The sequence below is a fragment of the Staurois parvus genome, unplaced genomic scaffold (assembly GCF_062004578.1).
Source record: "Staurois parvus isolate SC_StPar_1 unplaced genomic scaffold, SC_StPar_1.0 ptg000392l, whole genome shotgun sequence".
Taxonomy (NCBI): Eukaryota; Metazoa; Chordata; class Amphibia; order Anura; family Ranidae; genus Staurois; species Staurois parvus.
In genome coordinates this window covers 2,114,373-2,141,708 of record NW_028318188.1, presented here as the reverse complement: position 1 = coordinate 2,141,708, position 27,336 = coordinate 2,114,373, and the positions used below count along the sequence as shown (strand labels likewise).

At 41.7% G+C, this 27,336-nt stretch overlaps 1 protein-coding gene across 5 annotated transcripts in view; it reads right to left on the bottom strand.

The window, feature by feature from the left end:
• The window catches only part of SFSWAP (splicing factor SWAP), a 233,342-nt gene that overhangs the window by 89,439 nt on the left and 116,567 nt on the right, over positions 1-27,336 (bottom strand). For 3 of the 5 annotated variants that reach the window (XM_089686134.1, XM_089686133.1, XM_089686137.1), the window contains one exon: positions 26,500-26,574. The exons of the other annotated variants lie outside the window; for them this stretch is intronic. In XM_089686134.1, coding sequence (XP_089542260.1) covers positions 26,500-26,574 — 75 coding nt within the window. The remainder of the gene's footprint in view (positions 1-26,499; positions 26,575-27,336) is intronic. 5 annotated transcript variants of the gene reach the window in all.

Here is a 27,336-nt window from a genome sequence, read left to right as displayed (position 1 = left end):
CTGCTGAACATCTGGTATGCACCGAATGCTGCATCCAGCAGTTTTAGCAGTTTCTATTAGGTAGATGTAAACAAACCCTTGTTCTCTGTGTGCATTCACAAGAGCAGAACAGAAAATTGTAACATATATTTAACAAAGTGAATGACATAAATGAAGGCCAATTAGACCGGACAGATATAATGTGCAGTTCTGGCCAATGCAAAATGCAGTCTTTTCTGTGACCACAATCCACTGCAGCTGCCAGTGAGAATAAATCCTACAGTACATGCTGACACTCATCAGTACAGACAAATATCTAGAATATTCGCCTAATTACAGTGTTTTTGAATGGATTGGCTGCCTTACCAATGCCAATTTCTGCAGCTGGGGCATGCAAGAACATGGTTGTTATAAAATGAAATACTTCAAGTACAACCAATAAAGATGTACTAAAGTAGGTAGCTTTTACAGCCCAATCAAAAAACTTGCCTGTTTTTTCCACTGAAGTAAATGGAAATGCGTCAAATCATGCTGTAATGCACATCAATGAACATAGACTGGCCATAACATGCGCAAGCATTCAATGACACATTTTATTTTATTTATTTTTTTCAATGGGAAAACGTATCTACTAAAAACAGACAACAGGGCCCTTAGTCCAGGAAAAGAAAAGCAAAAAACCCAAGTCCACAAGGAAAGTTGTAAAAATATATTTTCTGCAACATAAAAGAAATGAGGACCACCGTTCAAAACACGGACCTCAATCTCATGGATTATATATTAAAACCTTTACTGAATGGGTCTTTTGCACATGGAAGCTTCAGCTGGCAAATGCAAAAAATAAAGCCCTGAGAACATAAATCGGGGGTGGCAAAGATGGCAACCAGAGCAGACGTGCGAGAGGAGAGCTGTGGTTACTCTTTTCACTTATAGATTTGCCACTATTGGATTTGATTCCTTGCACCCCTTCCCGACTGCTAACGATGACAAGGGGTAGATCGGCTACTAGAACACAACGAGTGCAAGGAAATGCTCACTGAGGCAAGAAAACAGCCAGAAGACCACAAAAATATGGCAACCCAGATGAAGGATTGAGACCCTGATTTTCTGGATCAAACCACCTTTGTTGTAGTCCTTCAAGAGATCACAGACATCGACTTGCACTGCTGAGATAGGGAGAAATTCTGGGTCTGCATTGTCGAGGTAGTACGCCTGGTCAGTGAAATCGAGGACACCATCCGTGTTCACTCGGCAGGCATACACACCCTTTAAGCCAAAGTGAAATCCAAAGCCAAAGATGTTAAAAAACTAACAACCTCCATGTATTTTGGGCCAACAAATGGTGTGAAGGGTAAGGATCCAAAGGTATTCACAAATACTCTACGTTGCAAACCTGCTTACAAAAGCACAGTTTTCCCATTTTTTTTTCCTTTACACTAAAGGTATTACAGGATACTAGAAACCAGAAGGTCTACCCTGTGCCCCACTACACATCTTTACTGTTCATCTCCTGGACTTTTGAAATTCTAGTTCTCAGAGAGGCCAGGAAACAGGAGATTTTATGCTTTGACAACAATAAGCTCCTGAATTTTCCTGACTAAGTACCTTCACACCAGCACTGTGGTGTCCTGGAGCTCCCCTGCCTACCGCATTCCTTTTCGGATGACTGGCTTTCGAATATTGATCCCCAGCCATTGTAAGTGGCCGGGCTGATATAACGTCACTCTTGCACATTCTGGGGCGTTCAGTCACCTTGGCAATGCTGAAATTGTGCACTGAGCTGCACATGTATAGCAGAAGAGACATAGTACGTCTCTTCTGCATTAAAAACCTTGCTGGCTTCCTTTTTTTTTTTCCCTTAAAGTTCCACTTTAAGCTACACGCTAAGGGCATTAAAGTATAGTATGCTTTTTCCAGCACGACTTACTGTACATGATAGGGAGCCTATTAGGTTTTTCACAACTCCAGAAGAGGCCTCTCATTGGTTAAACAGCATCCAGGCCATAAATGGTAGAACTTGATAAAGTTTTCTATTATTTATATGGCCTACTTCTATTGACACTTACGGAAGGAGATGGAGTTAATGGGAAATCACTCATTTAACTATTTGCAGACCGTGGCATCTGGCTACCTCTAAGGAATCACACCCACCAACTAAAAAACGTTGCCTAACTTATTACCAGAAATTACATGTTCTCTTGTATTTTTCAATGAAGCACACTTGGATATCACACTGCTGTGAAAAACGTTCAAGAATACTTCAGGATCCTCTCTGTATTCTTCTGCACAGCTGGGTTTTTACTATGAGACACTTAATTCCTAACCCAAATGCCTAGTACTTATGGACGCACGGGGTGGAAATGAGATGAGTTTTGTTTTTGTTTATTTGGCACTACAAAGCTCAGGTTAAAAAAAAAAATTGCAAATATGGCTTTATAAAATTAACCTATTGTTGTTTACCATTGTTTTTGTGTATATGGGATGACTGACTTCATTCTGGATCAATTCTGGGTCCTAGTAGAAAGTCCCCATTGCAATCCATATGACTCAAGTCGCAGATACTTTAAAAGGTTCCTGCACTACAACTTCAATGCAACTTGAGTCCCAAAGACTATGAAGTCGCATGAATGTTGCAAGCAAGTCGCACTGCATAGTCGCACATAAAATTGCACTACAATGGGGTCAAAGCACTGTGAACCATGCAATATATTTAACATACTAGAGATATCAGCATTCTTATACAAACTGCGAGAGTGAACACAATGTGCATGGGCAGGGTTTGGAAGCGACCGCACCATGCAAATTGTATTCTCACTCATGGCTTGAAGTTGCTGGCTGGAGGCGACAGCTTATGATTCAACCTGCATACTAGTGCCAGTTGAGACACACAATACATGTGAGTGTAAGGCATGCTTTTTATAATACAATATCTTAAGATGGTTTTACTTTAGAGACTCCTCTCTCTTTACTCTTCTTGCTTATGAGTCACTATAATACATTGCCTCCAGAAAGTAGTCACAGCGCTTAACTTTTGCCACATTTTGTTATGTTACAACCTTATTCCAAAATGGAATAAATTCATTTTTTTTCCTTAACACTCTACAAACAATACTCCATAATGACAACGTAAAAGACGCTAGTTTTGAAATATTTGCAATTTATTAAAAATAAAAAAAGGAAAACAAAATAAACCTCACATGTACATAAGTATTCACAGCCTTTGCTCAATACTTTGTTGAAGCACCTTTAGCACCAATTAGATGTTCAAGTCGTTTTGAGTATGATGCTACAAGCTTGGCACACCTATTTTTGGGCAATCTCTCCCATTGGTTTTTGTAGTACCTCTCAAGCTCCATCAGGTTGGATGGGGAGCGTCGGTGCACAGCCATTTTCAGATCTCTCCAGAGATGTTCAATCAGGTTCAAGTCTGGGCCACTCCAGGAAATTCAGAGTTGACCCGTAGCCACTCCTTTGCTATGTGGGCTTGTGTTTAGGGGTCATTGTCCTGTAGAAAAATGAACCGTCGCTTCAGTCTAAGGTCCAGAGCGCTCTGGAACAGGTTTTCATCAAGGATGTCTCTGTACATTGCTGCATTCATCTGTCCTTTGATCATGAGTAGTCTCCCAGTTCCTGCTGCTAAAAAACATCCCTATAGCCTGATGCTGCCACCACCATGCTTCACTGTAGGGATGGTATTTTGCCAGATGGTGAGCAGTGCCTGGTTTCCTCCAAACATGACGCTTGGCATGCAGGCCAAAGAGTTCAATCTTTGTTTCATCAGACCAGAGAGTTTTATTTCTCATGGTCTGAGAGTCCCTCAGGTGCCTTTTGGCAAACTCCAGGCGGGCTGCCATTTTCCTTTTACTGAGGAGTGGCTTCCGTCCGGCCACTCTACCATACAGGCCTGATTGGTGGGAGTGCTGCAGAGATGGTGGTTGTTCTCTCTCCACAGAGAAACGTTGGAGCTCTTTCAGAGTGACCATTGGGTGCTTGGTTACCTCCCTGGCTAAGGTCCATCTCTCTCGATCCCTCATTTTTGCTGGGCGGTTTGCTCTAGGAAGATTCCTGGTGGTCCAAACTTCTTCCATTTACAGATGATGGAGGCCACTGTGCTTATTGGGACCTTTAATGCTGCAGACATTTTTCTGTACCCTTCCCCAGATTTGTGCCTTGATACAATCCTGTCTCAGATGTCTACGGACAATTCCTTGGACTTCATGGCTTGGTTTGAGATCTGACATGCACGGTTATCTGTGGGACCTTATATAGACAGGTTTATGCCTTTCCTAATCATGTCCAATCAACTGAATTTCCCACAGGTGGACTCCAGTCAAGTTGTGGAAACATCTCAAGGATGATCAGTGGGAACAGATCTCAATTTTGAGTGTCACGGCAAAGGCTGTGAATACTTATATACATGTGTTTTTTTGGTTTGCAATTTTTAATAAATTGCAAAGATTTCAAAACGAACTTCTTTCACGTTGTCATTATAGGGTATTGTTTGTAGAATGTTGAGAAAAATTAATTTAATCCATTTTGGAATAAGGCTGTAACATAACAAAATGTGGCAAAAGTTAAGCGCTGCGAATACTTTCTGGATGAACTGTATTTGGAACAGTCTTCTTGTGTAACTGCTGGATGGAGAGCCGATTCACACATGTGCAGTGATTGAAGCTCAGGTTTCACAGCTAATTGATACAGTAGCTGTTCAGTGGTTCACATCAGGTTTACATTAGGATCAGGACAGAATTTTACACTGTTCACACATGTGCGGTGTAGAATCGGTTCCCATCATAGAAGTCAATAGCCTGTAATTTGCACCTGAACTGGACCGCACTGCTCAGAAATCGTACAGGACTCTTTAAAACTGCACTGCCAGTGCACCGGACATATGTGAACAGGCACCATAGGAAGCAATGTTATTTCACATGTCATGTGGATTGGATGCAGCTCAAGCCGCATCCAATCTGCATATACAGTGAGGAACAGAAGTATTTGAACACCCTGCAATTTTGCAAGTTCTCCCACTTAGAAATCATAGAGGGGTCTGAAATTCACATTGTAGGTGCATTCCCACTCTGAGAAACAGAATTAAAAAAAGAATTCAGGAAATCACATTGTATGATTTTTAAAGAATTTATTTGTCTTGCACTGCTGAACATAAGTATTTGAACACCTAAGAAACAGCAAGAATTCTGACTCTCAAAGACCTGTTACTGTGCCTTTAAAAAGTCCACCCTCCACTCCACTCAATCTAACTTAGTAGCACCTGTCTGAGCTTTTTAAAGACACCTGTCCACCCCACAGTCAGTCAGACGCCAACTACTACCATGGGCAAGACCAAAGAGCTGTCAAAAGACACCAGGGACAAAAGTATGGACCTCAACAAGGCTGGAAAGGCCTACGGGGCAATTGCCAAGCAGCTTGGTGAAAATAGATCAACTGTTGGAGCAATTGCTAGAAAATGGAAGAGGCTAAAGACGACTGTCAGTCTCCCTCAGACTGGGGCTCCATACAAGATCTCACCTTGTGGGGTATCACTGATGAGAAAGGTGAGGAATCAGCCGGGAACTACAAGGGAGGAGCTGGTCAATGACATGAAGAGAGCTGGGACCACAGTTTCAAAGGTCACTGTCGGTAGAACACTACGCCGTCATGGTTTCAAATCATGGATTGCACGGAAGGTTCCCCTGCTCAAGTCATCACATGTCCAGGCCTGTCTGAAGTTTGCCAATGACCATCTGGATGATCCAGAGGAGGCATGGGAGAAAGTCATGTGGTCAGATGAAACCAAAGTAGAACTTTTTGGTCTACACTTCAATCGTCGTGTTTGGAGGAAAAAGAAGGATGAGTTGCATCCCAAGAACACCATCCCTACTGTGAAGCATGGGGGTGGTAACATCATGCTTTGGGGGTGCTTTTCTGTGAAGGGGACAGGACGACTGCACTGTATTAAGGAGAGGATGAATAGGGCCATTTATTGTGAGATTTTGAGCAACAACCTCCTTCCCTCAGAGCATTGAAGATGGGTCCTGGCTGGGTCTTCCAACATGACTCAAAGCACACAGCCAGGATAACCAAGGAGTGGCTCTGCAAGAAGCATATCAAGGTTCTGGAGTGGTCTAGTCAGTCTCCAGACATAAACCCAATAGAACATCTTTGGAGGGCGCCTGACGATGGCGGCGGCGGAGAGCTCGTGCTAGGAGTTCTAGCAACGAGCCTTCCCTGACCAACCCCCCTATTTTCGGCCTCAATTCCCCCAAGCGGTGTGAAGCCCTAGATGGCAGAAACATACCTCGGCCGGGTGGGCTTACCTTGATGGACAGCGGTGCGCGGTTGGAGGAGCCGGAGAGCAGTGGAGAGAGACTGGGACGCTGAGCCTGGTTGCCGGGAGACGAGGAGGCGCGGCCGGGACACGTGACCAGCCGCAGTGCATCCCTGGGAAGCAGGGACGCCGGCCGGCCGAAGGCTGACAGGAGGAAGGAGAGTCGGATGAAAGTGGAAGCCGGCTGCCTCCTCGATGTGACTGGGAGACGCTCACTGCTGCCTATACCCCCCCTGGCTGGCTGTCCGTGCCTGGGCCTGGTGGACCCAGGAATCCCAGGAAATCCATCCAGACAGAAAGAAGAAAGAAAAGGGAAAGAAAGATAATACAGCATCGGAAACCCTGAGGAATCCCCCCCCCCCAGGACTGAGCAGCAGTGATGGCCCTCCGCATAAGCATGGAACCACCGTCCTGAGAAGGGAAGGGTGAGTGAGAGCTACTGGGGGCTTATTGTGTTGGGGACCCCTGAGTGACATAGGAGACCAGGTGGTGAAAGAGGGGAGGAGAGGATTCCCAGGGGTTGGAAGAGAAGAAGAGAGGAGGCCCAGGTGTCCTAGGAAAATAAAACATAAAAAATCGCAAGTGTGCCTAGTCCAGCAATTATAAAGGAGAAGTATAATCCCATCTTGAGGATACAGAAAGAAAAAATTAATAAAAGAAATCTACAGAAGATATGAAGAATAAAGGTCCCAAGGCAGCAGGGCCCAAAGGGTCTCAAACAGGAACAATAAAGAAATTCACATCATATGGAAATAGTACGTCAGAAAGGGCCCAGGGCGCAAGCACAAAAGGGGAAATGGACACTAGTTTAGGCAATAGTCCGAGATTATCATTGGGCATGAATAGCAGCTGCAGCCAACAAATAAGAGGATGGCCCGGGAAAAAGAGAATCAGATGGGGAACTACAAGCACCAAATAAGGAGATGATAGAAATGTTTCAGAATTTGGAAAAAATTATAAAACATGAAATGACAGCTATTCGAAATGACCTAGGGCACCTGCTATTAAGAATAGAAGAAACAGAGGAGAAAGTTAAAATCCAGGCCCAAAACATTGCCAATTTAAGGAAAAAAATAAATCAATTGGAAAACACCCAGAAAAAATTGACCTATAGGATGGAAGTCCAAGAAAATAAAGAAAGAAGGTGTAACCTTAGGGTACGAGGAATTCCAGAGTCTGCAAAAGGCGAAACACTATATGAACTAGTGAAAAAAATCTTGAACTTCATAAGAGATAGACCTGAAGCAGACGGGATCAAATTAGATGGAGTGTTTAGAATAGGAATGCTTAAACAGGCTACTGAGAAGGAAAGACCGAGAGATATAATTGTCCAGTTCCAAAAATTCGGGGTCAAAGATGAGATTTGGAAGAAGACCAAGGGAAGATCATTAATTAAGTATGGAGATTTGACTATTCAAATTTATGCGGACTTAACAGTAAAGACCCTATGGAGAAGGAGATCCCTGAGACCCCTGTTGGAGCAAATGAGGAAACAGAATGTGCAGTATAGATGGGGTATCTCAGCATCTCTAGTTGGCTGGAAAAATGGGGTCACAGCCTATTTGAGATTTCCGGAGGAACTAAGAGACTTTTGCGAGAGACTGGATTTGCAAAGAATGGAGATAGCGGGGTGGGAAGAAGAAGAAGAAGATAAAGGAGATATAGATGCTTCAAGAAAAGAGGACTGGCAGCGAGTCGGGGGGAAGGGGAGGAAGACTTTGGGGTTGGGGAGGGAAAGGAGGGAGAATTAAGTAGAAATTGTGTTTTTTTTCTCCCACTTCCATCTCTCGCCCCTGGTCTCTCCCCTCCGGATGTCGAGGTCCTTTAGAACGCTCTGGTGAAGGGAGGGAAGTAAAGATTCTTCTTGAGCCTGGAGGATAGAGAGAGGAGATTTTGGGGGGGGTCGGAGGAGAGGCAAGCCGTCCATGGGCGGAGCTTACGCCCTAAGTTTTAAATCAAAGGTGGAAACAGATCCACAAATGATTTGTAGGCAGTTTATAGGCCTAAAAACGGGTAGGGGAAAAAAAAGAGAGGGGGGGGGATGGGGGGTGGGAGATGGGTGTCGGGTGGGAGGATGAGGGGGGAGGGGAGGTGGGGCTAAAATACTGCACGATAGAGGGGCCTAATAGGAAGAGGTATATTAGAAGAGAGATAGACAGATTAAAGAAGGATGGAAGAAATACAGGTTATAACATATAATGTGAACGGGTTGAACTGTCCTGGGAAAAGATTTAAGTTGTTTAAAGAGTTACACCATAGGGCAACGTCAGTGGTATTTTTACAGGAAACACATTTTGAGATAAAGTCAAATGTGAAATTAAAATCTAAATATTATCCAACATGGTACTATGCTGACTCCCCAATTAAAAGAGCAAAAGGAGTGGCAATAGGGTTGGCAAAGAACATGAGATTTGAACTGGAGGATAGAAGAACTGATCCGGAGGGGAGATTCCTGTTTTTGAAAGGTAAATTACAGGGAATCGAGTGTACATTAGCCAATATATATTGCCCCAACAAAAAGCCGGAGAACTATTTGAAGGGCCTGTTGAAAAAACTGATGGACTTTAAAAAAGGGCGTTTGATAGTAGCAGGAGACTTAAATCTCTGTATGGATCCCCAAAAGGATGCAACCTCCCCTGTGCGGAGAGAGGGGGGTGGGTCTCTGAGAGCTTTGAAGAAAGCGATTCACGAGTACCAACTGGTGGACACTTGGAGAATAATGCATATGAGAGACAGACTACACCTTCTTCTCTAAGGCACATGAGATATATTCGAGGTTGGATTATATTTTAATAGATCATCAACTCATAGAGCTATTGGTTAAAATAGAAATAGAGATGAGTACATTCTCGGACCATGCCCCTGTCACAATGAAAATGGGATGGGGAAGACGGTGGACGGGAGGTTTAGGATGGAGGTTAAATGAGGCCCTTCTTATGGATGAGGACATAGCGCAGAAGATTGGGGAAGAGATCAAGTTATATTTTAAGGAGAATGAGACAGAGGAAGTATCGACAGCTACAGTATGGGAAAGCCACAAGGCATATATAAGAGGTATTCTGATTGCGATGGGAGCAAGGAAAAAAAAGAGAAAGAAGAGAGAGGGTTAGCTGGCTCCTAAAAGACATCCTGGATTTAGAGCAGATACAAAAGAAGAAAATAATAAGAGAAATAGGACAGAAATTAATGGATAAAAAAGATGAATTAGAGAGACTGATGGACGAAGAGAGGAGAAGGGTATATAATAAAGTACTAAATGAAAGATATAGATGGGGCGACAGACCAGGAAAATACTTAATGAGAGCTCTGAATAAAAAGAAAAATAGAAATTATATAGAAAGGATAAAAAACCCTAAAGGAGAGTTGGTTTATTCAACCAAAGAGATTATTAAAGTGTTCACGGAATACTATAGAAAACTGTATAATATCAGTCCCCATGGCTCTTCAAAGGAAAATGTAAAGGATATTAACGAAAAAAGGATGATATATTTAAAAAATGCAGGATTACCAAAGTTAAGTGAAATACAATTGAACGCCTTGGACGCGGAAATTTCCCAGGATGAAATAAAAGTAGCATTAGGAAGTACAGGGGGTGGAAAAAGTCCAGGACCGGATGGGTATACAGTTAAGTACTATAAAAAATATAGTGAAATATTGTTACCTAAGCTGAAGAAGTATATGAACGACCTGGGAGGAGGGATGGAGGGGAGAAGAGAATCTCTTCAGGCCCATGTTGTACTCATTCAAAAGGAGGGAAAAGATCCTTCCCAGTGTTCTAGCTATAGACCAATTTCATTATTGAACACCGATACTAAGTTGTACGCAAAGGTTCTAGCAAATAGGCTGAAAGATCTAATGCCTGAATGGATTCACGGAGATCAGGTGGGCTTTGTCCCAGGGAGAGAGGGTAGAGACAACGGGTTAGAACACTGATGCTCATTCAGAAAAGTAGAAAAGGGAAGGCCCCGACGGTACTATTGTCGATTGATGCCGAAAAGGCGTTCGATAGAGTGGACTGGGGCTTCATGATGGACAACTTAGAAGTGTTGGGGATTGGAGAGAGAATGCTTGAGTGGATAGGTAAATTATATAGGGAGCCCACCGCAATTATCACGGTAAATGGGGAGAGGTCGGAATCCATTGGAATGTCCAATGGAACATGACAGGGCTGCCCACTGTCCCCCTTGCTGTTTGTTCTGTCATTGGAACCCCTGTTGTCTACGATAAGGAATAGTGGAGCGGTAAAGGGAATCCAGATAGAAAATACAGAGCATAAAGTAGCGGCCTTTGCGGACGACTTATTGTTTTATGTAGACAACCCTCGAATAACATTACCAAATATAATGAAGATCTTGAAGGAATATGGCGATCTATCAAATTTAAAAATTAATCCAACAAAAACAGAGATCTTGAACATCAACGTACCAAAGAGTGAAAAGGAAAAGATACAAAAAGAGTTCCCCTTTACATGGAGAGAAAAAGATTTAAAATATCTAGGAATAAAACTTGCTATCTCATATAAACAACTGTATAGATTAAACTTTATTTCTTTGATAAATGAGATTATGGAAGAATTAAAAATATTAGAAGGTGGAAACCCATCATGGATAGGACGTATAAACCTAGTTAAAATGGTAATCATACCTAAAATACTGTATAGATTCCAAATGGTCCCAATTAAACTGCCAGAGGTGTTTTTTAAGATAATGAAAAAAATGTTAATAAGATATATCTGGAGGAACAAAAAATCAAGAATATCATGAAATATTGAGTAGAACTAAAGAGAAAGGGGGAATGGGACTAACTGATGTCAGGAGATACTATAAAGCAGTAATTTTAGCAAGAATTTATGATTGGACATTCAACCACAAGGGGAAGAGTTGGGTAAAAATTGAAAACGAATTGAGTGGGATTAGTTTGAGTAAGATGATATGGGTTCCAGCACATCTTAGAAGAGTTAAAGAAAGCACAAGTATTTACACTTTAAATGTTTTAAGGATATGGGATAACTTACACAAAAGTAGGAAATGGGAATTCAATTCTATATTAATGCCTCTTGTAAATTCTGATTATTTCCCCCCAGGAAAGGATGAGATATCTGGTAGATAGTTTAAAAGGGAAGATATCCAACTGAGAGATGTACTGGTAGAGGGGGAATTGAGACCATTTAAAGAATTAAAAGAGAAGAAGGGAGAAAGTTTTATTGGAATAGACGAGTGGAAATATCATCAGTTAAAATGCTTTATTGGAAAACTACCAAAACCCCTGAGATTAAAAAAGGATTGGAATATGTTTGAAAGGTTGTTGGAAACACGTAGAGATGGGAAACACGGAATTGCCAAAGTTTATAGAATACTCACAGAATTAGACACAGACACAAAGTTAATTTTTATAACGAAATGGGAAAGAGCTATGGAGGTGGTGTTAGACGAGGACCAACAGAACAAGATATATAGATTGATACACGAGAATGTTAGTATGAGAGATGTGGAGATTAACTATAAATGTTTGACACGATGGCATATCACACCGAGTATTGAGCACAAGATGAGGGGGGAGAATTCTAAAATGTGTTGGAGAGGTTGTGGGGAGGAGGGCACGGTGTTTCACATTTGGTGGCAATGTCCGAAAATTCAGGCTTTCTGGAAGATAATAGTTAACTCAATAGAAATAATAACTGGAAATGACATAGGATTAGACCCAACGATATGTCTCCTACATAGTGTTGGGATCACAGTAAATAAATATAAAGAATCAGGCGTATGGTACTATTTAAATGCTGCAAAGGGGTTGATACCCAAGTTCTGGCAAAAATCAGAGGTGCCGAAGGAGGAAGACTGGATCAACAGAGTAAATCAGATAAGTAGAATGGAAAAATCTTACTATATGCAGGAAGATAGGATGGAAATATTCTATACAAGATGGGAAAAATGGGAAAAATCTGGACTGAAAGAGAAGTATAGAAAACTATAAATTAAGAAACTATTGGGCCGCGAGAGAGTATAGAACGTGCAAAGGGGAGGGAGGGGGAAGGGGGGTGGGAAAGGGTTGGGAGGGGAGGGAAAGAAAAGATTTATTAGAAGGGGCAAGGTAGAAATGTATGGAATATTTATATGTATTGTTATCTCTTCTTATGGAATTTTTTTTAAGAAAAAAAAAAAAAAAAAAAAAAAACCATCTTTGGAGGGAGGTTTTGCTCAGTGACAGCCCCGAAACCTGACAGATCTAGAGGAGATCTGTGTGGAGGAGTGGGACAAAATCCCTGTTGCAGTGTGTGCAAACCTGGTCAAGAGCTACAGGAAATGTTTGACCTCTGTAATTGCAAACAAAGGCTTCTGTACCAAATATTAACACCGATTTTCTCAGGTGTTCAAATACTTATGTTCAGCAGTGCAAAACAAATAAATTCTTTAAAAATCATACAATGTGATTTTTTGAATTTTGGTGCCATTGTCTAGCCTGTAGAGCTCAGTGCATCACTCCATGGATATCTGAAGGATCTATCCAAGACCCACTATATATCAAAAGGCTCATTGGTCCCTAGGAGCCTGGGCAAGAAGGTGAGGGGGCACTTCACCTATTTGAGGATTGGCACCTGCAGTTTACACCTGCATGATATCTTATGCACATGGACACTATTCACTGCATTATGTTTGAAGTCACTATAGTGCACGAATAAGTTGCTTGAGTGTATGCCACCACCAGCCCATTATTGTATATAAGTGGTATGGTTGTTTGGGCTACCTAAATATACGGTGGTGAAAATATAAATATATGTAATTTGATGCAATATATTTTACTCTGGTTTGAGCGCCGCACTGTTTTACACTTTTATTTTTCCTGAATATTGTTGGTGTTGTGATTGTGGCACCTTTAGTGCCGGCTGCTGAATAGTATCAGTATATGTAGTGGTGCAGGAGACATTTTTACATTTATTTTGATCCTCCATGGATATGCCTCCCCAGAGAATCACTGACCCACCACCAAAACGGTCATGCTGCAGGTGCAGGAAGCATAACGTTCCCCACGGCTTCTCCAGACCCTTTCACGTCTGTCACATGTGCTCAGGGTGAACCTGCTCTCATCTGTGAAAAGAGCAGGGCGCCAGTGGCGGACCTGCTAATTCTGGTGTTTAATGGTAAATGCCAATCGAGCTTTATGGTGCTGGGCAGTGAGCACAGGGCCCATTAGAGGACGTCGGGCCCTCAGGCCACCTCATGAAGTCTGTTTCTGATTGGTCAGAGACATTCACACCAGTGGCCTGCTAATTTTGTAGGGCTCTGGCAGTGCTCATCCTGTTCCTCCTTGCACAAAAGGAGCAGATACCAGTCCTGCTGATGGCTTAAGGACCTTCTACAGTACTGTCCAGCTCTCCTAGAGTAACTGCCTGTCTCCTTGAATCTCCTCCATGCTCTTGAGACTGTGCTGGGAGACACAGTAAACATTCTGGCAATGGCACGTAATGATGTGCCATCCTGGAGGAGTTGGACTGCCTGTGCAACCTCTGTAGGGTCCAGGCCTCATGCTACCAGTAGTGACACTGACCTTTTTTCTGACAGTTTTTCACTAGTTTTGCATTTGGATAAGAAGTAGGGAAAAAAATGTCAGTGACCTCCACCTGTAAAACCATTCCTGTTTTGGTGGTCACCTCATTGTTGCCCATCTACTCCACCTGTTAATTTCATTAACACCAAAACAGCTGAAACTAACAACCCCCTTTGTTACTTAACTGACCAGATCAATATCCCAGGAGTTTAACTGACTTGATGCTATACTATGATTAAAAAGTTTTCCTTTAATTTTTTTGAGGAGTATATGTGAACGGCACAGAAGCTCTGGATTGTGATTTTTGGAGTGGTGTGCGCTAATCGCTGGTTTATAATTTTACCAGCATTGGGCTCTGGAGAGTTTACCTAGTACTTAAGATGGTGAAGAGCACTTTATTTGGTGATTATAGAGAAGAATATAAAAAGAACACCTGCATTATTTATGTGGATACGTGAGACTTTTACGAATTATAATCGTTTTGAGCATGGTCGGTTTTTTTTCCATTAATTTTCACAAGATAGGTATGCATGGACTTTTATTTATATATGAATTTTTGCATGTTGATTTTTATTGTATGAGAAAAAAAAAACCATACACATATACACACATACATAGTATGAGGTTTTGGATAGGTATTTGCTTTGCTCCTGGCTCATTTTCCCTCCAACTGGGTACCCTCACAGCAAGCCGCTTGCTATGAGGGCAACTTGTGTGTGCTCGCTCCTGAGCTGGCCCTGTGCATCCATAATACACACAGATCATGGCTTGACCCCATCCATGCTTCCCCCTTACTGGCTGTGATTGACAGCAGGGGGAGCCTACGGCTTCCGCTGCTGTATCTAAGCCAATGGGGAGTGCACACGCACATTGTGCACATTGCTGGATCAGAATCATGTGAGTGTAAAGGGGGGCTCAGGGGGAATGCAAGAAGGTAAAAATCCTTCTGCCTTTACAACCACTTTAACCCAAAAATGTGCCTTCTAGAAATCTTTACCACTGACCCTTGTGGAACAGTTGGGCCAAAAAAAAAAAAGAAAAAAAGCTTTATAATGTGATATAAAGATTATATTAATGTAGTAGTGTATTTAACGGCTTTAACACCACCACTTTAATGTCAGGAAAATTGTTCAAATTGAGTTTTGAGATCATTTAACTGAAAGAACTGGCTTTCTTTTTGCCTCATCCATCAGTTCTTTTCAAGTGCACACACAAAATCAATAGAAGGCAGAATAAGTTTTAGAGGGTTGTCGCGGTTGTTCCTAATTGCTTTGAGTATCAATGATTCTGATGAGCCAGGTGAGGACACAAACTATACACAAACTTCTCACACAGGGTATATCCAAGTCAATGCCTATTAAATTGATACAATGCACAGTAAAAAGCAAGGAGAAAGCATTTCTGACACAGAGAAAAGGATTTAAAAACATTACAAAAAAAATAAGCTATGCGCACTAGAACAAACCACCAGGAAAGGAGGGGCAAAATATATGTAGTTTTGAAATGATGAAAACATGATTGTGCTTACAGTCACAATGTCACAAAAATTAAACTTGAAATAACTGATGCGCCTATAACTTATTTCCTACCTATGTTGCTGTGCCAAACACCACTTTGAAGAAGAGAAATCTGCTGAATTTTCTCTGCAACCAACACTACCGGGAGTGCTGACCTGTGTCTCCCACTGCACTTGATAGTTCCTCCCCCCAACATCTATACAACTGCTGTGTAATGTAGTGACGTTGGGTTTGGTGGGAGGAACCACTGAGTGCCGCATGGGTCACTGAAGATCGTCACATATGGACAGGGGTAGGCAACCTTTGAGAGGTGGAGATCTACCTGAATACTGCTCAACTATGGGGTATTACCACCCCCCAAATCGTAAAACGTACAGAGCCCATACTTCCTTGAGCACCCCCCAATATAGTAACAGAGTTCAGAGGTTTAGATGCGAATATGCCCAGTTCAGTCTTATCTGAAGAAGGTAATGCAGGAAAGTCCACTTTCAGTATATCACAAAGTTCTTCCCTCTGTCCTGCAACCACTGCTGGCGCCATTCCAGATGGTACAATCATGGATATGAGGTGCAATGCAATTGATATTCTGCCTTATACCACAGCCGGAACTATATATTTACTCCCTATCCACGGCTGGCTCAGCTGCAAGTGGTGGGAAGCAGTACCTCACTAAAATAGGACTGCATGGTGCTTAATGCTGTAGGGACAGCGGATGACAAGACAACGGTGTCGTCTACCAGTCATCTGTCCGCGATCAACTGATGGATTGTGGTCAACAGGTTGCCGACAGGGTCTCGACAATTTCATCGATGAAAATATTGGTCATTATTTTCGCCACCTGCATGTTTTCAATGACTAAATCTAAAAATTAAAATAAAGCTCAGTTTCAACTCAGATGACTAAAAAACTAGAATGGCATTTTAGTCAAAAGGCTAGGACTAAAACTAAATCGAAATTTGATGCCAAAACAGTGGTCAAAAAGCAATATTCTTGTTTATATACCAAAATTGGTATTATTTATAAAGATGTTACTTGATACTTGTGTTCATTATTAATACAAAACTGTTAAAAGTTAATATTCAGGTAATATGTGCAATGACATTACAGTCAATAGAGTTTACAGTTTTTTTTGTTTTTAATATTTTAACCACTTGCCCTCCAGAGCATTTACACCCCCCCCCCCTGACCTGGCCATGTTTTGCGATACGGTCCTGCGTTACTTTAACTGACAATTTTGCGGTCATGCAACGCTGCACCCAAATTGAATTTACATCCTTTTTTTTCCCCCACAAATAGAGCTTTTTTTTGGGGGTATTTGATCGCCTGTGCAGTTTTTATTTTTTGTGCTATAAACAAAAAATACCCAACAATTTTGAAAACAAATATATTTTTGACTTTTTGCTATTAACCAATTCAATACCGGGCAATTTTACACCTTCCTGCCCAGGCCAGTTTTCAGCGCTCTCACACTTTGAATGACAATTGCGCGGTCATACAACATTGTACCCAAACAAAAATGTTATCTTTTTTTCACACAACTAGAGCTTTCTTTTGGTGGTATTTAATCACCACTGGGGTTTTTATTTTTTGCTAAATTAACAAAAAAAGACCAAAAATTTAGAAAAAAAAAAAAACAAAAAAAACACGTTTTTGTTTCGGTTATAAAAGTTTGCAAATAAATAATTGTTCTTCAAAAATTTAGGCCGAGATGTATTCTGCTACATGTCTTTGCTGAAAATAACCCAAATTAGGATGTATTATTTAGTTTGTAGGAAAGTTATAGAGTTCACAAACTATGGTATAGATCTGAATATTGATCAATGCTGAAGTACTGACAGCCAATCTAATTTCTTGAGGTCCAAGAATATCAGAACAGTACAGATATCCCCCAAATGACCCCTTTTTGCAAAGTAGACAGTCCGACGTACTTCTTAAGAGGCATGGCGAGTTTTTTGAAGTTGTATTTTTTTTGTCATAATTTTTCGGAAAATTAAAAAATTAAAAAAATTAGTTTCATTATTTTTTTTTTTACATATTGTCACCAGTGCAGTACAGCGTCATCATATAACTGGCATGGCGGTGATCAGGGACACTGACTGGTGACAGTATGAAAAAAATATATATATATTTTTCTTTTTTTTATTAAATTTTTCTTTTTTTTTTAAGATTTTTGGTAACGTACTACTTTGGGGAAGTGATCAGTATTTTTTTTTTTTTTCCTTACACAATTTGCTTATAGCAAAGAATTACTTTGCTATAATCAAGTATTTACCTGAATGACATCGATTCATTCAGGGTTTTTTTTTTTTGTTCTTAGCTGTGATTTGGCCACAGCTAATCACATGACATGTGCATGTGATTAGCTGTGACCATTCAGCTAGACCAGGGGTGGGCAAACTTTTTGACTTGAGGGCCGCAATGGGTTCATATATTGGACCCGGGGGCCGGACCAAGAGTAGATGAGTGATGTGTATGTGTCATCCATAGTAAGTATAGTAATATTCCCCCATTTTAAGCATAGTAATTCATCCCCCATATAGTAATTTATCCCCCATACAGTAATTCATCCCCCATACAGTAATTCATCCCCCCATATAGTAATTCATCCCCCATATAGTAATTCATCCCCCATAGAGTAATTCATCCCCCATAGAGTAATTCATCCCCCATAGAGTAATTCATCCCCCATAGAGTAATTCATCCCCCATAGAGTAATTCATCCCCCATAGTAATTCATCCCCCATAGTAATTCATCCCCCATATTAAGTCCCCAAGTCCCCCCTGTGTCAATTCACTTACCTTTGCTCCACGCGTTCCTCTCGCCGTATTCCCACGCCGTTCCGGTGTAGCATGAAAATCTGTCTCCTATGAGGATCTGTCCCCTTCGACGTATCTGCACATGTGCCAGTTTCAGGCATTAGCAGCCGATCAGTGATCTCCGGCACATGCGCAGATACGTCGAGGGGGACAGATCCTCATGGGAGACAGATTTTCATGCTACACCGGTCTTCAGGGCGGACTGTGAGAGGAGCCTAGCTCCGCGGGCCGGATTAAAAGGTCCGCCGGGCCGTATACGGCCCGCGGGCCGTAGTTTGCCCATTGCTGAGCTAGACACTAGTATACAATGGATGGCATGAATGAAACCATCCATTGTATACAACTGTCATGTGACCTGCTGTGATTGGTCACAGCAGGTCACATGGTACCGGCAACGGGGCCGATACTCAGATCTGTCATTGGCCGTGTCTGAGGTACACGGCTGGTGACAGATCGCACTGCTGCGCGGCACTGCAGGAGCGCAATCTGCGCATGTGCGGGAGGACGCCATATGGCGTCCACCCGAAACGCTGATGACATTTGCCGGCCACCATTCGGCCATAGGGCGGGCGGCAAATGGTTAAACATGTCCAGTAAAAAAATTATAAAATCAAATTTCGTTATAAATTTAGGCCAAAATGTATTCTGCTACATGTCTTTGCTAAAAAAAATCCCAATATGTGTAAATTAATTGGTTTACGTGAAAGTTATAGTGTTTACAAACGGTGGTATATATACTGGAATTTTTTTTTTCACTAGTAATGGCGGCGATCAGCGACTTATAGCGGGACTGCAGAGGGCATTCTGACACTGGGGGGAACTGACTTGGTGTCACTGACATCAATACAGTGAACAGTGCTAATAAAAAGCACTGACACTGTACTAACAGCACTGGGCAGGAAGGTGTTAACATGTGGAGTAATCAAAGGGTTAACTGTTTTCGGTTTTACTATGAGGCTGTGTTTCACTGTAAGCACACTGCTTTGTATGGCTCTGCTATGTAGAGCCATACAAAGCAGTGTGCAGGAGCTGACGGGAGAGATCTGTATTGTTTACATACTGGTCTCTCCCCCTTCGAAAATCCTTGGAGATCGCAGAGTGCCGGCGGGGGAATCACGGGCTGAGACCCGGTGATGGACAGCCAAGGCCGCGAATTGCGCACCTGTGCCGCCCTGTAGCAGTATTTCTGCTACAGGATGGCACGGAAGCGGTTAAAGTTGCGCTTCTGTTTGTCAAAAATCAATAATTTTGTTTATGATACTGGAGATTTTAATTGACTAAAATGTACTGGAGGTTTTAGTAGACTAAAACATGACTAAAACGGAAACAACGTAGATGACCAAAATATGACAAACTAAAGAAGCATTTTAGTCAAAAGACAAACTATATTGAAATTTGATGTCAACATTTGATGTCAACCCCGCTTTTGGAAGTGTCACTTTACACAAGGCACTTCAGGAGACAATTCCTCTTCATCAAAAGGGGCTTTATAATTTTTTTGGATCATGTGATTCTTAGCAACTTAAGTCGCATCTGAAATAACACTAGTGTGAACAGAGCCCATAACATTTTTTTTCTTACTAAACTAAGGCTGGCCACACAGAATTTGTTTTTTGTTCGACCAGCAGTTTGAACAAAAAAAAGAAAAAATATCAACACTGCCGAGGTATTGTATTCTGCCAGCAGTGAGGCTTCCCCACTGGAAGAATACTATGATCAGTATTGCTGGCTATAGCTGGTGGCACTGATTGTTCAGGAAAAACCTGACAGACTAGGCTGTATGGCCATGTATGGCCGATTTAATTGAGAAGGCAAAAATGCAGAAACACGCATGAGAGTTGCCCTCTTCTAAATAGTGGTACACAACATACAATATTCAGTCATTCTGTGCCTTCAGTAATGTAATGGCTATTAAGAAAAGAAAATTCTGGAAAATGGATGTTACATATTCCAGAACAGGACAGGAAAATGTAAAGGGAAAAAAATGAACTTACATCAAAGCAGAAACATACAGGCTTTTCATCACCAAGACATGTGTGCTGTATGCACCCTGGAATTCAAAGATGGCGCCAACCGGAAGTACGTCACTATGCTGCCTCTACGCGTTACGCCGCGCTTTTGGTGATGAAAAGCCTGTATGTTTCTGCTTTGATGTAAGTGAGCACTTGGCGTTTTTATCTATATCTATTAAACTTATGGTTTTACGCTATGGAGGCATTCTGTTTTGTGGTTTTATATTATGCATCGGCCTGAACGTATATACTACCTACTGTGGATGGAGGCATAAGAGGGAGAGAAGGAGGTACTTCTAAGGAGTGCGATACCTGACCTACCCAGTGATTACTAGCAGATTCCAGGTGATCCAAAAGGTGTTGTGGCCCCTTTTGGGGTCGCAGTGGGAAGGTGAGCATGCATGCCTGCCATTGTTGGATATCACTTCACCTATCCCCAAACGCATGATCACGTTTGAAAATGCATGATTGATGCTATTATATAGCAATTGAATTACTGATGGACACTTAAATGATTTGTCGGATCTGTGTTTTTTTTTTATGGTTTATTTACACGTCACCTGTATAATTACAATTGTCCCTATATAGGGAAGCACTGTGGTTTAATTCCCTGAAGGGAATATAGTTCAAATCACCGTTTTTGAGTGATTCACTATAACAGATTCTGTTTGTTATTTTTTGCTTGTATTATTTCAGTATATGATCACACTGATTATAATGTTCAAGCGCTTACTTATTATTGCCTGAGTTCATCTTGAGGTGATTTTTTGGATGTTAGCCACTTATATGTTTAGTTGCACGTAACAGCGCAGGTGGACCTTTCTATAAATTTTTGTTATCCAGCGCTGGGCTGTCACGGCTCCCAAAGAGTTCCGGGTGCTTTTATGTTAACCCGGTTCTAACCAGGTTTCGAATCTTCGGATGCTTGATTGGCCAGGCTGCAGTGACATCACTCCCGCACATGAAGTCACACTGCAGCGCCTCGCAGAGTGGGCCGTAATTGTGGTCTGAGCTGCGCATGCATGCCACTGAGGTTGGGGGGGGGGGGGGATTTATGATAGAAGAGACCTCTAGGGTCTCTTCTGTTATAAAAACCCTGCCTGTCAACGGATTTTTTAAGCAGAGAGTTTACTACCACTTTAAAGGATAAGTTCAGTTTTTGACAAAAACATTATTGCACATTCCTTTGCAGGTAAAAAAAAAAATGTGCATTTTTTAATGTGGTCTTGCAGGAGCCTGTAAAGCATTGCACCAGCAATCAGATTGCTGGTGCCATGCAGGTCTCCAGCAGACCTGTCAGTGTATCGGTTTGCCGTACGGGATGTATGGGCAACCAGTCACACTGACTGGAAGAAGCAATGAACTACAGCGGCTCTCCACAGCGCCGTGGTAGTTCATTGAAAACTACAAGCCGACAGACGCTAAGGCTGTCAGGACTTATAGCTCATTCATTCATAGAACTCTGAGTGAATGAAACGCCCATGAGGGCGGAGTCCAGCACGGCTGTGCTGTTTTAACAAACTGACAGCTAGTATGGAATTCCTAAAAATGGGTGGAACATGCAACATGTTCCCAAAGGTGAAATTTATCCTTTAACCACTTGCCCTCCTGAGGATTTACCCCCCTTCCTGATCAGGCCTCTTTTTGCTATACAGAGCTGCACTATTTCAAGTGGTAATTGCGCGGTCATGCAATGCTGTACCCAAACAAAATTTTATGTCCTTTTTTTCACACAAATATTTGATCACCTGTGTGCTTTTTATTTTTTGCACTATAAACAAAAGAGACAATTTTGGGGGAAAAAAATAATTTTTTTTACTTTCGGCTACAAAAAATATATAGTAAACTCAAAGTTAATCATAAATTTAGGGCAAAATGTATTCTGCTACATGTTTTTGGTAAAAAATATCCCAACAAGTGTATATGGATTCCTTTGTGTGAAAGTTATAGCATCTACAAACTATGGTATAGATACTGCAATTTACGCCATTTTCTGCTATACAGCACTGCACTAGTTTAACTGACAATTGCGCGGTCATGCAACGCTGTACATCAATGAAATTTACGTCCTTTTTTCACACAAATAGAGCTTTCTTTTGGTCGTATTAGATCACCTGTGCGCTTTTTATTTTTCACGTTATAAACAAACAAAAAAAGACAGAAAATTTAGAAAAAAACCTGATATTTTCTCATATCCAAAAAACTCAAATTTCGTCAAAAATTTAGGCCAAAATGTATTCTGCTACATATTTTTGGTAAAAAAAAAATCCCAATAAGTGTATATTTATTGCTTTGTGCGAAAGTTATAGCATCTACAAACTATGGTATAGCTAATGGAATTTACACAGCTTTTACTTTCTGACTGCTCATCACATTTCTTGAAGTGCTACACAAACACACACACACACACACACGATTTTGCATTTCCAGGTAGGGCTACTCGTGATGACCTCGGCTGTCAAGCACCAGGTCCCGGCCGGTGATTACTTGCAGGCACCCAGTGATCGTGGAGAACTACCGACGGAAGGAGAGAACTGTATGTAACAAATACAGTTCTTTCCCGTCAGCTCCTGCACACTGCTTTGCATGGCACTGCATAGCAGTGCCATGTAAAGTAGTGTGCTTACAGTTGAAAGCACTAACACAGCCCACAGTAAAACAGCACACAGAACACAGTTAACCCTTTGATTGCCCCCCGTTATCCCCTTCCTGCAGAGTGGGGATGTCAGTGACACCAAGTCAGTTCCCCCCAGTGTCAGAATGACTGCTGGAGTCCCGCTATAAGTCGCTGATCGCCGACATTACTAGTAAAAAAAAAAAATGTTAAACTACTTAGCCACTCCAGTCTATCTTTACAATATAAAGATTAAATCAGTCCTAGTACCGATTGTGGACAAATGACTGTTTGAGATAATAGGAGGTACACACAGGACCACTCTGAATTTCTGACTAGACTAACAGTTTTTTCTTGATAATATGATATATTGTGTGGAAGTAATACATACTCTGAAAAATGTGGTACTGCACTACCTATTAGCTGGTTTTGCATTCCAAGAAAAACAGGTAAAGTGAAAATTCTACTTAATTTAAAAAGAAATCCTTTTTTCACAAATGGCTCAAAATTGATCACAGCGGTAAGATGTGGGTCTCCTAACAAAAGATATAAAGGCTTCTGCTTATCTTCTTCAGCATGCAACCTTCAACACAATGAAAGGTTAAATTTAGCTTATTTTGTATGACAAACTACAATTCCCTAGCAATCGTGGCAGACAAATTATTTTGTGATTTGTAACAGTGTCCATTTAATAATCTACATTCCTGACAATTGCTCTGGAAACAACGCTAAATATACAGATTGGTTCAACAAACATTTGGCACAGCGAGAAGCAATAAGACATGCCTGACAGCCTAACTGCTAAATAAAACACTGAATGTACAGTGCCAGTCATGTTCTATTACTAGGGGGATTTTTCCTTGAGTATTCAAAGTAAAACAGTTGGGCCCTGAAACAATTTGTCAGAAAATGGAGAAGTTTAGAATATTAAAATTTTACAAAGGAGAATTACTGAACAGCACACTACAGCTGTCCCACACTTCAAACACAAAAAAACCCCCAAACCCTTACTAAATGCTGCTTTAGTCTCGAATCCCTCTAGCGGCCCTTTAAGAATGCTATAATGCCTGGAAGGCAGTGCAGCTTCTCTCTCATGTGACCACAGTGACTGGCTTTCATATAAACTGCGACTTGAGCAAAATGAGTACAATGCCCTTCTGGGCAAGTTTAGTGCAATGAGAATCACCGGTGTGTCCTACATCTCAAGTCTGCACAGCAGATGAGGGAGAAAAACTGGAAAGGTAGAAAGGAGTGGATCAGGTGATACAGATGCCACACGGTCACCAGAGTATCAACTGTGGGCTCCTTGGACCTTTGGACCTGGTGACAAACCTGTCCCATGTGTTCCAGTTCCAGCAACCCTCAGCTGCAGAAAAATCCTGGAACACCTTTGAATGGAAAGACCATTCCCTAGATCCAGACAATGACTGCTAAAGTCTGCCTACCAATTTTCCATACCTGGGGTGTGGACAGGGTAGAATGTGCAGTTCTTGCCAGAGAATCAAGTTTGCTTCCCTTTGGGCAATGCAACTTCTGGTGCTCCCCAACCCCAGTGACTGATGTAAGGCATGGCACTGTGTGATTGGTTTCATGCCAGATGTCATCGAATCTGAAGGGTCTACCGTTGTAGGGATACCAAAATAGCCCTGAGTGCAAGGACATTGATGAAAAACAAGCTGCCTCCTCTCCCCTGCACACAGGACTCCTTCCAAGCCCCAGAGGCTGGCATCCGCTGTGAGAAGTTTACATATCTTTGAGGGAAAGTTTCCCTGACTAAAGTGCCAAGTTGCAAATCCACCATATAAGGGAGAGTCTACCTGTGTACATCAAGGTGAATGGGACAGCCCAAAGACTGAGTCTTAGTCCCATGCTGCCAGATTTGAGCTGCAATGTCTGGAGTGAAACTGGGTGTTTGGTGCTACAGTCAACCCCCTCATGTAGAGATGAATTGGGGGAGAGACCCTAGTACCCAAGGGCCTGGGCCAAGAGAGGAAGGACAGATGATTTTGGATGCGTTTCTCAGTGAACACCACAAGGATATAGGATATTGTAGCGAAAAGACACACACTTACTTTGAACTGGATGGAACTGTGACTTTACTTAACCCCACTGTGTAACCAACAAAAATAAGCTACGTTTTCAGAACAAGATGGTCTGGATTGTCTGGGGTCCTACACTTGGTTTGGGAACTATGAAGGTTAGAGCAAAAACCTTGAAAGTGTTCCTCGTGTGGGAGCTGGGAAGGGCCCTAAGAGAAGAGTTGCTAAACAGCAGCAATAAGATCCACCAAGTATAGCACCCTGCAGCGCTATGTGCCAAGATGACAAACCACAGAGCATTCTGTGCCCAATGTAACGTACAGGTTAGCCCTACTACTTCATTCAAGTGGGGTTCAAATACTCCGAAAATAAGCTCAGTTGAAGAGTCAACCAATCCAGAAGATGAAGATGGAGCCACAGTGGTTATGGTGCAGCCAGGAAGCTTGATAGATGAATCATCTTTGAGAGAAGCTTACCACTTTTCCATGAAGATTTTTTCTCAGAGAATCACCTAAGGACACCAGGGAAAAAAAATGTGGCTAGCTGGGAGTGGGAAAGGTTATTTTAGGTATATCCCTAAAGATTTATTTTTTTTGCAAGTGTCCAATCACATTACAGTAGCTGCATATTAAGGACGTCCAACCTGAGGCGGTGGAACACACAGCAAACAATTGCTAACAGACTGAAAAAACAATGGAAACCGGGGAACATCTGCAGTTCAAAAAAGAGCCACCTGAAAGACTTAGGACCAAGTGAACAGAACACAGATGAAAGAGCCTTGCAAATCTGTGAAACATGTTTAGACCTAAAAAGTTCAGGAAGCACTTTTTTTTTTTACTGTTTCTAGGAGTACATTACAGAAAACAGATCTAGTTTTAGACAACTGGGTTATATGTTGCTACCTTCAGGTGATAGGAAACTAACAAATAGCACTGCTAGGCCTCGTGCACACAGAGCCTCTTTACAGTCACTCTGAATGACTCCTGGCAGGAAAAAGCTGCTTAAAAAAGGATCCTTAAGCCGCATACTGCACACCCATCTAGGCACGTCAGTCATATGCTTCCGCGTCCACTGATTATTAGTAATGGATTATTTTTCTGGTCACTAGCGTTTAGGCACAAGTGTTTTTTCTGCTCCAAAGTTTCATTCCTGAAAGCGCTTTTGGTTTTTTTTTTTCACACCTTTGTGTGGCTAACAGAGGTGACTTTTACAGGCTGAAAATAAAAAATAATGTCAAACGCTTGTAAAAGTGGCATGAATCCTAAGGAACACCATTTAACCCCCCTACTACTGACAGTAACCCTCGGTTATTTTAGCAAGCTATAAGAATTCACAGGCAAGGTTGAGAGTGTTGTGTCCTGTACGGTATCCAAGAAAATGATTTTACAGGGAAGTAAAAAGAAAAAAATCTCTTTCTTGATCATACAGTACATGACACAGGCATTGTCTTAGACGATGAGGATGTCCAAAAGCAATACATAAAAAGAGGGGGTTACAGAGCAAACAAAAGCCAAAAGGCCCACAAAAAATATACAAGGGTGAGACACTAACTAGACAGATGCTTGTAGCACCTTATGGCTAAAACCATAATCAGCAGAGCCTTAAAGCTGTATTAAATCCAAGAGAAAAAATGTATTATGTTGCAGCTTACCAATTCTGAGATGTGATGGCTGCATTCTTTTTTTTTTTTTTTCTTTCTTCTGTTTTCATCTGGTGACCATTTACACTGGCAGGGGTATATAAAATGATCATCTTATTTATTCATGTAAAATCTTTATACCAATAGGAAAAAAACGGTTTGCTGTAACAGATTATAAAGTGAGAGGCTGGATTCTGCCTTCAATTTGTGTTGTATCTAAACTTGCTAATACATTTTACACTATCCTCCCCCCAGACTGACAATGCTGCTGTCCCTCCTGTGCTCACTGCAGAGTGGTGCAGAGCGGCAAGTGGAAAAATGTCATCGTTGCTTCAGTCACTTTGGAAGAGCATACCCCAGAAGGGGTCTTTAGAGACTGGGTCACATTGCAGAACACCACTATCCAGGACCTGTATAGCACACTGCAGCTAGCTCCACACATTGCACATCGTACAGAGGAGCACCTAACACAGGATTCAGTGCCCAAAACAGACTTTACATGTCAGTCACAAGTCGCCTTATGCTAGAACGGCGTACCGATCAGTAAATTGTCAGGTGCACAATCAGAAAGAAAAAACAAAATCCAAAATAAGGAAAAAAATCAAAAGAGATCTGGTTGCAGTGCGGTTACAAAATTGCTGCGTGCAGGACTTTGGTGTGATGTGGTGCGATCTGAGCCCATTCAAAATTAATGACTGTTAGGAAGGGGGAAAAGTGGAGGGCACAAGACTGTCAGAATGTACAATCATATGTTAATTAGCTCATTAGAGAGACCAGATGTTTGTGTGTGCATATATACATGAACACAAATACAAGGATGAACACTGAACAGTTATTCAATGAACTGCT